Source organism: Mus musculus, chromosome 4, assembly GCF_000001635.26.
Source record: "Mus musculus strain C57BL/6J chromosome 4, GRCm38.p6 C57BL/6J".
Taxonomy (NCBI): domain Eukaryota; kingdom Metazoa; phylum Chordata; class Mammalia; order Rodentia; family Muridae; genus Mus; species Mus musculus.
Genome location: NC_000070.6, coordinates 109829551 through 109842560, shown reverse-complemented (window position 1 = coordinate 109842560; position 13010 = coordinate 109829551). Strand labels below are relative to the sequence as shown.

At 35.0% G+C, this 13010-nt stretch overlaps 1 protein-coding gene across 1 annotated transcript in view; it reads right to left on the bottom strand.

Annotated features, from left to right (window-relative positions):
• Faf1 (Fas-associated factor 1) overlaps positions 1–13010 on the bottom strand; it is a 287334-nt gene that overhangs the window by 121400 nt on the left and 152924 nt on the right. The window contains exons 9-12 of the mRNA NM_007983.2: positions 12660–12755; positions 2119–2245; positions 1189–1252; positions 192–273 (exon numbers count right to left, since the gene is read on the bottom strand). Coding sequence (NP_032009.2) covers positions 192–273; positions 1189–1252; positions 2119–2245; positions 12660–12755 — 369 coding nt within the window. The remainder of the gene's footprint in view (positions 1–191; positions 274–1188; positions 1253–2118; positions 2246–12659; positions 12756–13010) is intronic.

Below are 13010 nucleotides of genomic sequence, written 5' to 3'. Positions count from 1 at the left end.
AAAGCAAAAGACAACATTATATAATGCCCCAATCGGGATGGGCATCTTGATGAAGATTAGGTTAGTAGGAGAATGGAAACAAAATCAAGACTTCAATCTCAAAAGATTGTAAAAAATATTAAACACTGTCTCATACCAGGGGGTAAAAAATGCAGTACAATTCTAATCAGAATACAAAAAGCTGTACTCACGTCTCGGGCTTTCACATAGAAGGCCTCTTGGAAAGCAGCTTCTAATGAGCCAATAAAAAATACAGGATGGCAGTCACCATATCTATAGAAAAAATTATGCATGTTAATAAAGAAATGTTTGAAATTCATACCAAAGTCATACAAATTGAATAAATGACAGACAAGTAAATGCTGTGGCTAATATCTAGTACAGACCAAAACCCAATTAACCTGTTTTAATGTCTGAATGACATCTGTGAATTTTAAAAATTCTTCTTGGTCTATACAAATATATTAGAACACTGGAATTTTTAAAAATAAGAAAATATATATGATAAGTGCTATGAAACTGACACAGCAAGCACTTCTTGGCTAATTAATTTCACTAGATTTTGGAGTTACATTAACTTTTTCATCATTTTAATTAATTTATTTGACAATACTATCACAGAAGAAGAAAGCTAATTCTTATGTTTCCATATTATAGTATTAATACTAAAAGAGAAATATCATTTATATCAGAATAAAATTTAAACATTATCTTTAAACACTTCAGTAAACACCAAAATATGTAAAGAACTTATGAAAAGTCTTAAAAAGAAATGCTAAAAAATCCAAAAACAAAAGTTAAAAGAAAAATTCACTTACATTTACATTTTAATTATCTTTTAATCTACTATTGAGTAAATGCTTTTTGTTTGTTCTAGGATATACTAAAAATTAGTATGATATATCCTTGTACTTTGAGGAACATAAGACACTACAGGAGTGATCCATTTATTAAACTTTTATAAAGATACAGGGATAAACTGTATTTCTGCATTGCCACAAATGGTTTAGTAATTATATCATACTGAATAGTATGTCTTTCTCTACTAGTACTGTATGAATTGATATTGAAATCCTTTGAATACTCTATGGAGAAATGTTAAACAATTTCTAATTAAAATTACACCAAAAAAAAAAATCACAGTAGTATAAGAGAACATCAATTTTATAGTTAATATCCTAACCCTACCTTGAAGAAAACTCTGCTGTAAATTGTAATAAGGCATCTCCTTCATTTTCTGCGTTTTCTGGCACTAAAAAACAAACAAAAGAAAAAACAAAAACAAAAAAAACAAAACAAATAGACACAAAAAACAAACCACATAACATCTAATCCCACATATAAGAAATATATTTAATCAATAAAGAGGAAATAAAATTAAGTTTAGCTTCTGTGATATATCTGACGGGACATTTTTAACATACATTAGTAGATTTTATTAAGCAGAATAAAAAAAGAATCATTAAGAAAATTCCAATGAATAGATACAATCCTATAAGGCATCTAAATAATTTAAATGTCAGTGTCAACTAGGATTTCAATTTTCTTAGATATCTTGTGATTAAATTATGTCATATTTTTAAAGAATTCCCTAATTGGAAAATTGCCAAATTTATGTAACTATTATATCAATATCTGTCAAAAGTAGCTCCAATTTTACCAAGTGGATAGGCCACAAAAAGGATTTACGTTAGAAATCATTTTGCATATAGCATCCTTTCTTATTCTCTATCATGCATCTCATAAGTGAAAATGAGAAAGATAGCAGATATATTCTTCTTTGTTAATGGTAATGGTAATATTACTATTCATCTTCACACTGACATCTCTGACAAATGGTGAACAAGTATTACCAACAGAAAGTACGCTGTTTGCCAATCAACTTCCAAGAAACTAATTATACACTGAGATGTTTACTAAACACTTTTGTCATTTTTACAAGCATTTTGAAAAGCTGGAGGCTTAGTAAAAAAGTCAGAATTCAACAGACTCTAGTTCTAACGAAGCAAGTCTATTTCTAAACTTAAAGAAAGGGGTTTTAAAGTCCACTATTCTTCGTAAGTTTAATTCTAGAAGGGAGAATTATAATGCTTGTCCCAAAGAGCTACGAATACTCACTCATTGGAGATTTTCTCAGGGTAGATGATGCCATGCCAAATACTTCTCCGTCATCCACTCCAAATTCTGAAGCATCTTCAAAGTCATCGCCATCACTATCACTAACCATATGAACATCCGTGCTTTGCTATAAGGAAAGTCCTGATTAGATTCAGACTGATTTTTATATAATTGCAATAAAATAAAAACTTCAAGTATGAAACTATCTACTAAAGTAAAGCTTTTTTTTTTTAATTTAAAACTTTTCATTTTAAAGCTCACTAACATTTCTAAACAAAATGAAAGGCAGTTACAAGCTCAACAAAGATAGAGATTTCTGTGGTATACTAGTATATAGTACACAAATAAATGACCAATGGGTACAACTAGAAACTCAGACAAATTTAAGCTATGAGTCTCTCTCTCAAAAGGCACACACAAAAACAAGGCAGCATTCAGATTTGTCATTTCCTGACTGCAGTAATTCTCAGTAAGATGGACATTGGTATCTTATCCTTACAGTGTCTTTAGGAGATACATAAAACAGACATGTATGAAATTTCAATTGAAAGCTACTAACCATGAAAAATAATAGCATGTTTTAATTCAGTAAGGTATTATTCAGAATTTACTATGTGATTGCCACGGATAAACATACCCTACTTATTCTGTATCAACAACATGTTGAAGTTTAACATATTAAAAATATCAGCTTCAAAATAAAAACCTGTCTGCTATTGTCTAGATTAAGATACTATTCTAAAATGTTAAGATTTAAGACATTTGAACTGGGTAATGCGTACCAATAAATGTTTAGGCTGTCTAAGATGAGGATCCAAGCATAGCAATTGGCTAAATGGCAATCCTATGTTCTACAAATGGCCCACAAAAATTATTCAGGAAATAAATTTTTTACCTTCTAAAATATGGTGCTATGTACTTAAGTTATAATATACTAGAAACTATTTGACATAAGAGTTTAACTTAAAATTACAGTTAATATTGTGTGTAGAGGTAGTTGTGCGTGTGCGTGCGCATGTGTGTGTGTGTGTTACATGCGTGTGGGCTAGAGGACAACTTTAAAAGTCAGACTCCTTCCAGTATGTGGTTTTCAGGCATCAAAGTCAGGTAATCAGATGTGGCAGCAAGTGTCTTTATTCACTGAAAAATGTTGCCACCCTGCCTTTTCTTCTTTGTATCCATTTAACAGACTGAGGACACATTTAAAAGAACTGCTGAAACATTTTAAGATACTACTATTCATTATAAATGCCTTACTTTTTATATGTAAAAGTAATGATTAGGATTGTATGCATCCTAATCAGCCTTAGAATTTTGTTCTACAAAGTCAAGATTTCCCCCTGGTTTAATGTATCTCATTTTTTTTTTAAATTCAAAGCTCTTTTCAATTAAAAAAAATCATCCGCCCATCTGTCTGTCTGTCTATCTATCTGTGTATATGTACATGAATGTACCATAGTGCACGTGTGGAAGTCAGAAGGAAAGAACTTTGGAAGTTAGTTCTCTCTCTCTACCATATGGGTTCCAGGGATGGAATTCAAGTCCTCAGACATGGTTTCTATATCCTGTGATCCTCCTGTCCATTTTTAAACCAAATTGGTAGAGGTCCTCTTCTAAACAACACACTAAGATGAACATCTACTATACACTCGGTGTTTCTCAACCTGGTGGTTCAATGACCTTTTCACAAGGGTCGCCTTCTGCATATCAGATATTTACAATTTATAACAGTAGCAAACTTACAGTTATGAAGTAGCAATGAAAAAAATGTCCTGCTTAAGTAAGTGTCACCAAAACATGAGGAAACTGTATTAAAGGGTTGCAGTACTGGGAAGTATGAAAACCATTGTATAAGATGCTTTTGACTCCCCAGGTGTTTCATCCAGCCAAATAGCTGTAACATGAAGGTGCCTAAACTTTGAGGCTTAAAGAAGCACGAGCACAGAATCTGTAAGGTACACTGCATGTTCCTTTCCGGTGTCCAGTCAGATTCATAGGCAAGTAGAAAGATACCAAGGATTAAACTGAAAACCTCCTCACTACTTCCACTAGCTTGCTTAGTAGTATTTACCACTCCAAGAAGCATCTGATTACAAATGAAGGTTGAGGAACACAGAAAACTGGGAGTAAGCAATATCCCATATACATTGCTTTCTTTTCCTTTCTTTCTTTTTTATTTTTACTTCATTTCTCATATTGTCTTATATCTACTGTGTTTCTCCAAAAGGAGACTTTAATACCACTTCCTGTAACAACAGAGCCTCAATTCATAAACAATGGCTTAATTTTCTCTATGACACAGTATATAGTTTTTATACAAACCATGGAATTTCCTTTGAATCTCAGAAAATGAAATCATACAAATATAACATCTTTAAACGGAGGTATCTAAAAAGCCAATTTTATTGAAAAAAAGTATATTTCAAATATGAATTATTGAAGTATCTGCAAGAATGAGCTGCTTAATTATGTATAAGGAGCTACCAATCTCTTCACATTTTCTTATCAGCTACCTAACAGGTTAGGAAAAGCTTTTTTCTTAAAGAGAGAGAGAGAGAAAGAGAGAGAGAGAGAGAGAGAGAGAGAGAGAGAGAGAGAGAGAGAGAGAAATAATCTTTTCCCCCATTAATATTTGCTGATGATAATAGATAATCTTTTGGTATCTGTTACAGTTGCAATAAAATTCTTTGAATCTTGAGAATTTATTATGATTTTTAAAATAACTAAGAAAATTTTAGATTGTTTTGTCTGTTCTATTAACTCATTCACTTTGCAAATCTCCATTACATTCTCTACATTTATTCAAAAGAAAACAGACAGCAGTATATGATTTATGAAGGCAATTATAATGCTGAGCCATAAATGTTATGACACATATGCTTTAAGGCTAGCAAGTAGATCAGGAAAATTTTCAGGAGGAGATGATAGCCAAGTTGTTTGAAATAAAAATTTAGAACTAATACTTAACATTAAAACAAAACAAAGTGAAGCAGATGTTCTCTTTGGCAGATATGTAAGGACCACTTATTTGATTTAGACATCAAAGCACCACACAATGTGTGTATGTAATGCAGACTCAAAGACAGATTTCACTGCTGCGGAACACATTTGGAAACACTGGTACTGAGAAGAGTTGCACATTATATGGGAAAAATCTAGCAAAGAACTTGATATTTAAAACTACTGAATTAAGAAAAGCAAAATGAATGATGGGTTTGGGGTGTAGCAGAGATTGGATTTTGAGCCCTCTCTGTGAGATGGAATTCATGCCTGACACTGTTCAGATGGACAAAAACTTGAGACCAAATAAGCCCTGGGCCTAGAGGACACTACTGATCTGCTAAAGAGACATAGCAGTAAAATGACTCGTAACAACATTCTGATATACCTAAAGATCAGTGCTTCACTCACCTATCATCAGAGAAACTTCATCTTGAGTGGGAATTAAAACAGAGATGATAACTGGACAATGTGCAAAGAGTGAGAGACCCTGGAAGACTCAGTTCTGAATGGGATCTCTTCATCAAAACCTCCCCCTCAGAGCTGAGAAGTCTACTCCAAAGAGGACATGGACTGATTCTAAGAGCAAGGGGTGATAGAGGAACAGTGTCCTCCAGATACAGCAGAAATTATGCATATATAGAGAGAGACAAAAGAAGAATGCATGCACAGTGTCTGAACATGTTCAAGCCAGAGGCCCAGCACTGTGAGGGGTCACAGGCTCTCATTCAAACCAAGAAGCCATCTGTAATTGGAACCCATTTGGAAAAGAAACCCGTTTTCTCCAATAGCGCTTGAGTGGATATAACCACACTTTAGGGTAGACCTCATGGACAGACAGATAGTCAATACTACTTTATAGACCTTTCCTCCCAAGACTACTTTGCTTAGGCATCTTTGTCTTAGTGTTCTTTTTTTATATGTTGTGGCTTCCATTTTGTGGGGTGTGTTTGTGTTTCTTGTTTGTTTTTGTTGTTTTTAATTTTTAAAGAGAAAGAAACTGTGAATTTGAGTAGATAAGAAGGATCTAGGAATTGGAGGAGGTGAAGCTGATCAGAATATACTGTACACCAAAAAAAAAAAAAAACTTTTCAAAAAATTTATTTGGAATTAAAAAATAATTACATCATTTCCCCCTCCCTTTCTTTCCTCCAGCCTTTCCCATCTACCCCCTCACTGGTTTTGTATTTGCTCTCTCTCTCTCTCATATTCATGAATTTTTATTGCTACATACATAGATATGCATTCTTAAATACATGAATACAATCGATGAATCCATATGTTACTTATATGAATCTGATTTCAGAGTTGACCACTTGATATTGGATAACAATTTGGGTCCTCTTTCCTGAGAAGATGGCATTCCTTATTTGCTCAGAGTTCTTGGTCTAGGGTTGAAGCTCTATGAGATTTCCCCTTTCCCTGTTAGTATGTCAATTGGTATCTTCCTCATTCAGGTCTTGTTTAGGCAGCCATGTTCAACATTGCTGTAAGTTCTCTGATATTTCAGGGAGACAAAATTCTCACAGGAAATTCCATTCTTCTGACACTCATCTTTCAATTCTCTTCCACTATGGCCCCTGAGGTACAGGAGTCCTTGTGGAGATGGATCAGTTGGGCTGGGCTCCACAAGGTAACTTGATCTCTGTGATTCTTTGGATTTGATGTGGTTTTCTATAATGGTTTTCTCTCTATCTCTTCCAAGGAGAGTTTTTGGTGGGGCCGTGGCCTGTACTTATCTGTGTACACTGATTTTTAAAGCTTAATTTTTAAAAGTTACATTTACCTTAAAAATGTAACTATAAAAAACTGCCCACAACCAACCAAAGAAACCTTAATTTATAATCAAAAGATTTAGAGCATACCATACGATATTGCACATAAGTCTGTCTTCACTGTACAGTATACAGAACACTGTAATTGCAAAATGTGACTAATACAAACCCCTAAAGTTCTGTGAAAATTCAAGGACAGGACATAACATGCTACCTTACAAAAATTATTAATATAACCTAACTTCAAGAGATGAATTCAATTCCAGTCATATGGTAAGAAGTCAGTGGTGAATGAATTCAACAGAAGAAGGAAGTAGAGAACCTTCTAGTGTGGCTTACTGAAAAAGAAAAGATTTCATTTGTGGGGAGCTAGATTTTTAGGATTTATTGAATTTGATGTGGTGTGTCTGTGTGTCTGTGTGTGTCTGTATATACACATGCATGCCAAGCCAATGTGCCACAGTTCACACAGAGAAGTCAGAAGAAAACTTCTAGGAGCTGGTTCTCTATTTCCACTGTGTAGGTCCCAGGGATAAAACTCAAGTTGTTAGGCTTAGTAGCAAGCACTTTTACCATATGCAGGAGTTTTTTGTTGTCAGTTTTGTGTAGTTTTAAGATGAATTAAGAAAAGACTAATAGAGCTGGAAATGAGAAAAAACAAAAACAAAAACAACAAAGACCTATGCCTGATAGACCATTATTACACAGATCCAAAATAATGGATAAAATATAAACTCAGATAGTGAATAAGCCTCTCAATTAACCAATGCAGATATAAGTTTAATGCTGACATAAAAATAAATATTTTGAAAATGGTGAAAAGCGAGAGTTCGTGAAAATCCTAACCTATGAAAGAAATAAAAGTTGTCCAAATAGGAAAGAAATAAAAGGTCTGAACTTGTCAAACACATGAACGTTGAGTTCATAAAAAGCAAACCCAGTTTGAAAGTATCAGCTGGGATACTTTCAAAGAACTATTTAACCAGTGTGCAGTACAACAGGTATTGCATTAGCATTGGGCACTGATGGGAATATGTATAAGGAGAAGGGTTGTTAGACAGAGCATGGCTAACTACAAGTTTATATATAATGACTAGGATAAGCATTAAAAACAAGATAATAAGGACACAACTGACTCCATAACATGTTTACCTCTGGTGCAAAGCCATAAACATCTACCTCGTGACTCGTATGTTCTCCTTACCAAGTTTTAAAACTAGAAATACCCACTACTCTCAAGCTTTCAGTAAACTCATGAGTTCATTTTTAGGTGCTTGATTATGTCTGAGTAGCATATATGTCTGTTGTAATATCAGGAAGAGGCTATTTGATTTGAATGTGTGTGTGTGTGTGTGTGTGTGAGGGTGTTAAAAAGGGTCTAATGCAACCTAAGCTATAAATTCACTATTTAGTGGTATAGCTGGGTCTCCAGGTAGAACTATTTCCCATTTTCTAAGGAACCTCCAGACTGATTTCCAAAGTGGTTTTACCACCTTGCAGTCCCACCAGCAATGGAAGAGTGTTCATCTTTTTCCACATCCTCGCCAGCATCTGCTGTCACCTGCGTTTTTGATCTAAGCCATTCAGATTGGAATAAGGTGGAATCTCAGGGTTGTTTTGATTTGCATTTCCCTGATGACTAAGGATGTTGAACATTTCTTTAAGTGCTTCTCAGCCATTTGAGATTCCTCAGTTGAAAAGTCGTTGTATAACTCACTCTATACCCCATTTTTAATAGGATTATTTGGTTCTCTGGAGTCTAACTTCTTGAGTTCTCTGTATATTTTGGTTGGTAAAGATCTTTTCCCAATCCATGGGCTGCCGTTTTGTCCCACTGACAGTATCATTTGCCTTAGAGAAGCTTTTCAATTTTATGACATCCTGTTTGTCAATTGTTGATCTTTTCATGAGCCATTGGTGTTCTGTTTAAGAAAATTTCCCCTGTGCCAATGTGTTCAAGGTTCTTTCCCACGCTCTCTTCTATTGGAGTCAGCGTATCTGGTTTTATGTGAAGGTCCCTGATACAACTGGACTTGAGCCTTGGAAAAGGATATAAGAGTGGATGAAAAGATCTGTATGACAAGAACTTCAAGTCTCTGAAGAAAAAAAATTGAAGAAGACCTCAGAAGATAGAAAGATCTCCCATGCTATGGATTGGCAAGATCAACATAGTTAAAATGGCCGTTTTACCAAAAGCAACCTACAGACTCACTACAATCCCCCATCAAAATTCCAACTCATTTATTCACAGAGATAAAAGGGAGCAATTCTCAAATACATCTGGAATAACAAGAAAACCCAGGATAGCGAAAACCATTCTGGGGAGATCACCTTCCCTGACCTCAAGCTGTATTACAGACTAATAGTGATAAAAATCATGTAGTATTGGTACAGAGACAGGCAGGTAGATCAACGGAATAGAATTGAAGACCCAGAAATAAACCCACATACTAATGGTCACTTGATCTTTGACAAAGAAGTCAAAACCATACAGTGGAAGAAAGAGCATTTTCAACAAATAGTGCTGTTTCAACTGGTGGTAGGAATGCAGAACTTTCCTTTATTATTCAGTCTTGAGATAATCTGTATGTTTGAAATTGACCTATTTTTTGTAGTCTAAATAATCTCTCTCTCTCTCTCTCTCTCTCTCTCTCCCTGTGTGTGTGTGTGTGTGTGTGTGTGTCTGTTCAAAGGACAACAGGTCCATCCTGATCCATGAGGACATATTCCAGGATGACTAATGGATGCTTAAAATTGGTACCATACACATATATCTACAATTTTCCCCTAAATAGCTATATATAAACTTTTTGTTATTTCCAACTTAACTAAAAATTTTATCATGTATTATTTTTGCATCCATAACTTTTATGTCTAAAGGATAATGGCCAAACTGAATGAATTTCTATTATCCCTTTCATGGTTTTATGAAAAGAAGATTCATTCCCAAAGCAGATCTTAGTAACCAAAATATATAGATGTTCTTTTTTAATCTTTTTTTTCCTTACACATAAAACTTTCACTTTTTCTCCTAAAGCAGTGGCTCTCAATCTTCCTAATGATGAGACCCTTTAATGCAGTTCCTCATATTGTGGTGACCTCCAACCATAAAATTATTTTGTTGCTGTTTTTTAACTGTAATTTGCTACGGTTGTGAATCATAATACAAAGAAATGACATGCAGGATATCTGATATGCAATCCCTGTGAAAGGATCATTCAAATCTCCACCTCCACAGAGTCATGACCCACAGCTGGAAAACCACACTTCCCTAAAAGACTCACTGTAGATTTCTTTTGGTCTGTTATTTCAATTTGATTTAAATTTTTTAAAAGATTTATTTATTTATTATATGTAGGTACAATGTAGCTGTCTTCAGACACTCCAGAAGAGGGAGTCAGATCTTGTTACAGATGGTTGTGAGCCACCATGTGGTTGCTGGGATTTGAACTCCGGACCTTCGGAAGAGCAGTCGGGTGCTCTTACCCAGTGAGCCATCTCACCAGCCCCTTGATTTAAATTTTATTTCAAATTTAGTACATCCCAGAAACTGGAGAAATGGCTCACATTCTAGTTGTTCTTCCACAAGAACTTGGTTTGATTTTCAGCACTCACACAACACCTGACAACCTCCTGTAATTCCTATCTCAGTAGATCAGACTCCTTCTTCCTGCGCCCACAGGCATTACATGCACATAGAGCATACGCATGCAGACAAAACACCCATGCATTTAAAATAAAATAAAGGAAAAAAATTTAAAGCTTTCTACTTCAGTACGTCCTCAAGGATTTTATGTCTGAATAATCTGCCTATTAAGCTAGGGAAAGCATGTGAGTTTTCCTGGAGATGGCCCACCATTCTGCATGCCTATGATGGGTGAGCTCTGGAGAGGCATGGCTCTAAAGACTTCAGCCTAGGATTGGCTTCTCATGGCTGATAAGATTTCCTGCCATTATTACATAGCCTAATGATTGGGCAAATTTTCTGCAGATCAACATGAATATAAACTTCCATAAATTAATGCTGTTTAGATGAATTAATGACTTCAGAGTTCCTAATTTGATACAAATAATTTTAAGAAGAAAGTTTAAGAAAATGGTTTCAATTGTTTTGTCAGAAAGATAAAGTAGTTAGAATAAATAATAAAATGTGCCCACTCCTCATAGAATAGTAAGTAAAGGCTGCATTATAAGAAAAACAATGAACTCTCATAAATTACACTACAAAGACACATAGGCTTGGGACAAATTTATGATCAAGGAAAAACATTCATTCTAGATCAGGTACAAGGATAAAGCCATGGGTGTGCACTGTGATAAAACAAAGGCATGTTAAACTGTTGCTTTGAACTTATAATGAGCTTATAGAATGAAACAATGCTTTGAACTTACTATTGACATCCTACTGTAATTCTCCTTTTGTGTAACATTTGCAAGGGGGGGGGGGTTGTTCGAGACAGGGTTTCTCTGTGTAGCCCTGCCTGTCCTGGAACTCACTTTGTAGACCAGGCTGGCCTCGAACTCAGAAATCCACCTGCCTCTGCCTCCCAAGTGCTGGGATTAAAGGCGTAAGCCACCACACTCGGTTGTGTAACATTTTATCTAAAGGTAAATTTATAAAGAACTTTTGTTGAGAAGGAATAAGAAAGCCATAGAAAAGAAATAAAGTATGGCATTTGGGGCTCTATCCCATCCACCAAATTTATATCTGTGGCATTTTGGGCTCAGCCCTATCCATCAAGTGTGTGTGTGTGTGTATGTGTGTGTGTGTAATACACACACATACACACACACACACATATACATATATGTGTATGTATATGTATGTAGGTATATGTGTATGTATATAAGTACACATGTAAACATGTGAAAATGATGGATCACATGGTTGGGCCCAGCCAAAGTGTCTGTGTGTGCCCACACACATGTATCTGACTTTCTTTTTTCCTCTGTGAAATTGCCAAAAGTCATCAGCTTTTAGTCCCAGAACAGAACAGTGAGAGTTAAATTGCAAGAAACCAAAGCTTCTGACCTCAAGAACGGTACTAAAAAGTTATAAGAGCTCATCAGCCTTTGCCTATGTCCTATGCTATGCCCCTCCCAAGCACCTTACCTTGCCAGATATGGCCCCTGGCAGCGTTGTAATAAATCATAATACTCATGATTTCTTTCCCAGCCTCTTAAGACCAACATCAAAGTTAGGCAGGAAAATATTATCTATAATTATGGAATAGAATTAAGACAATGCCTTTTAATATCTTATGGCCCATATACACACAGACCTTCAAAGCAAATATAAAATATACCACATCTTTTCTTCTTCTTGGTATTATTCTTTAGAGTCTGTGTGTACTGCTCTCAATGAATAAGTCATCTGTCAGCTTTCACTTTGAGTACCTTGCTTTAAGTATAAAATTGTCTAATTTAAAGTTATAGAACTTTGAAGCTCAATTCCAATAAAGACACTAAATTATATAGGTTAAAAAAATCCCTTTGTTAAATCGACAATTCCATGTAGAAATCATCTTTAAAAAAACCAAACTATCTGAAGTCTGTATGTTGAAATGTGAAACTAACAGAACAAGAAACATTAGTAATACTCCTGCATGGAAAGTTTCTGCCTTCAAAATTTGACTGTGACATCATTCATGCTACATTAACATTACCAATTCATTGCTGTGGAGAAAAAAAAAGAGAACAGGAAGTGGGCAGATGAGTGGAGGATATATGCCTTCAGTTCAATGAAAAGCTGGAAAACAGACTTACCTCTTCTGATTGCTCACGGGTCTGTACAGGTGAAGTTCTTCTTCCCACAGTTAATCGATGGCAGGGATAAGAGAGGCCTGATTCAGCAAGACACATCTGCAAAAAGTAATGTGCATAATTTTATACAAAATATAACTTCCATCAAAAGAGGATTTTGGATTTTTATTGTTTTCTATAATTTTTAAGCTATGTTAGAAAGCTATTAGCCTGGGATAACATTATAAAGAAGGTTTTGACATTCTAAAACTTTTCACCAAGTAGAATATTCTGGTAACTCAGGCATGCAGGCACATGCCTTTAATCTCAGCACTTGAGAGGCAGAGGAAGGGTTATCTCTGTGAGTTCAAAATC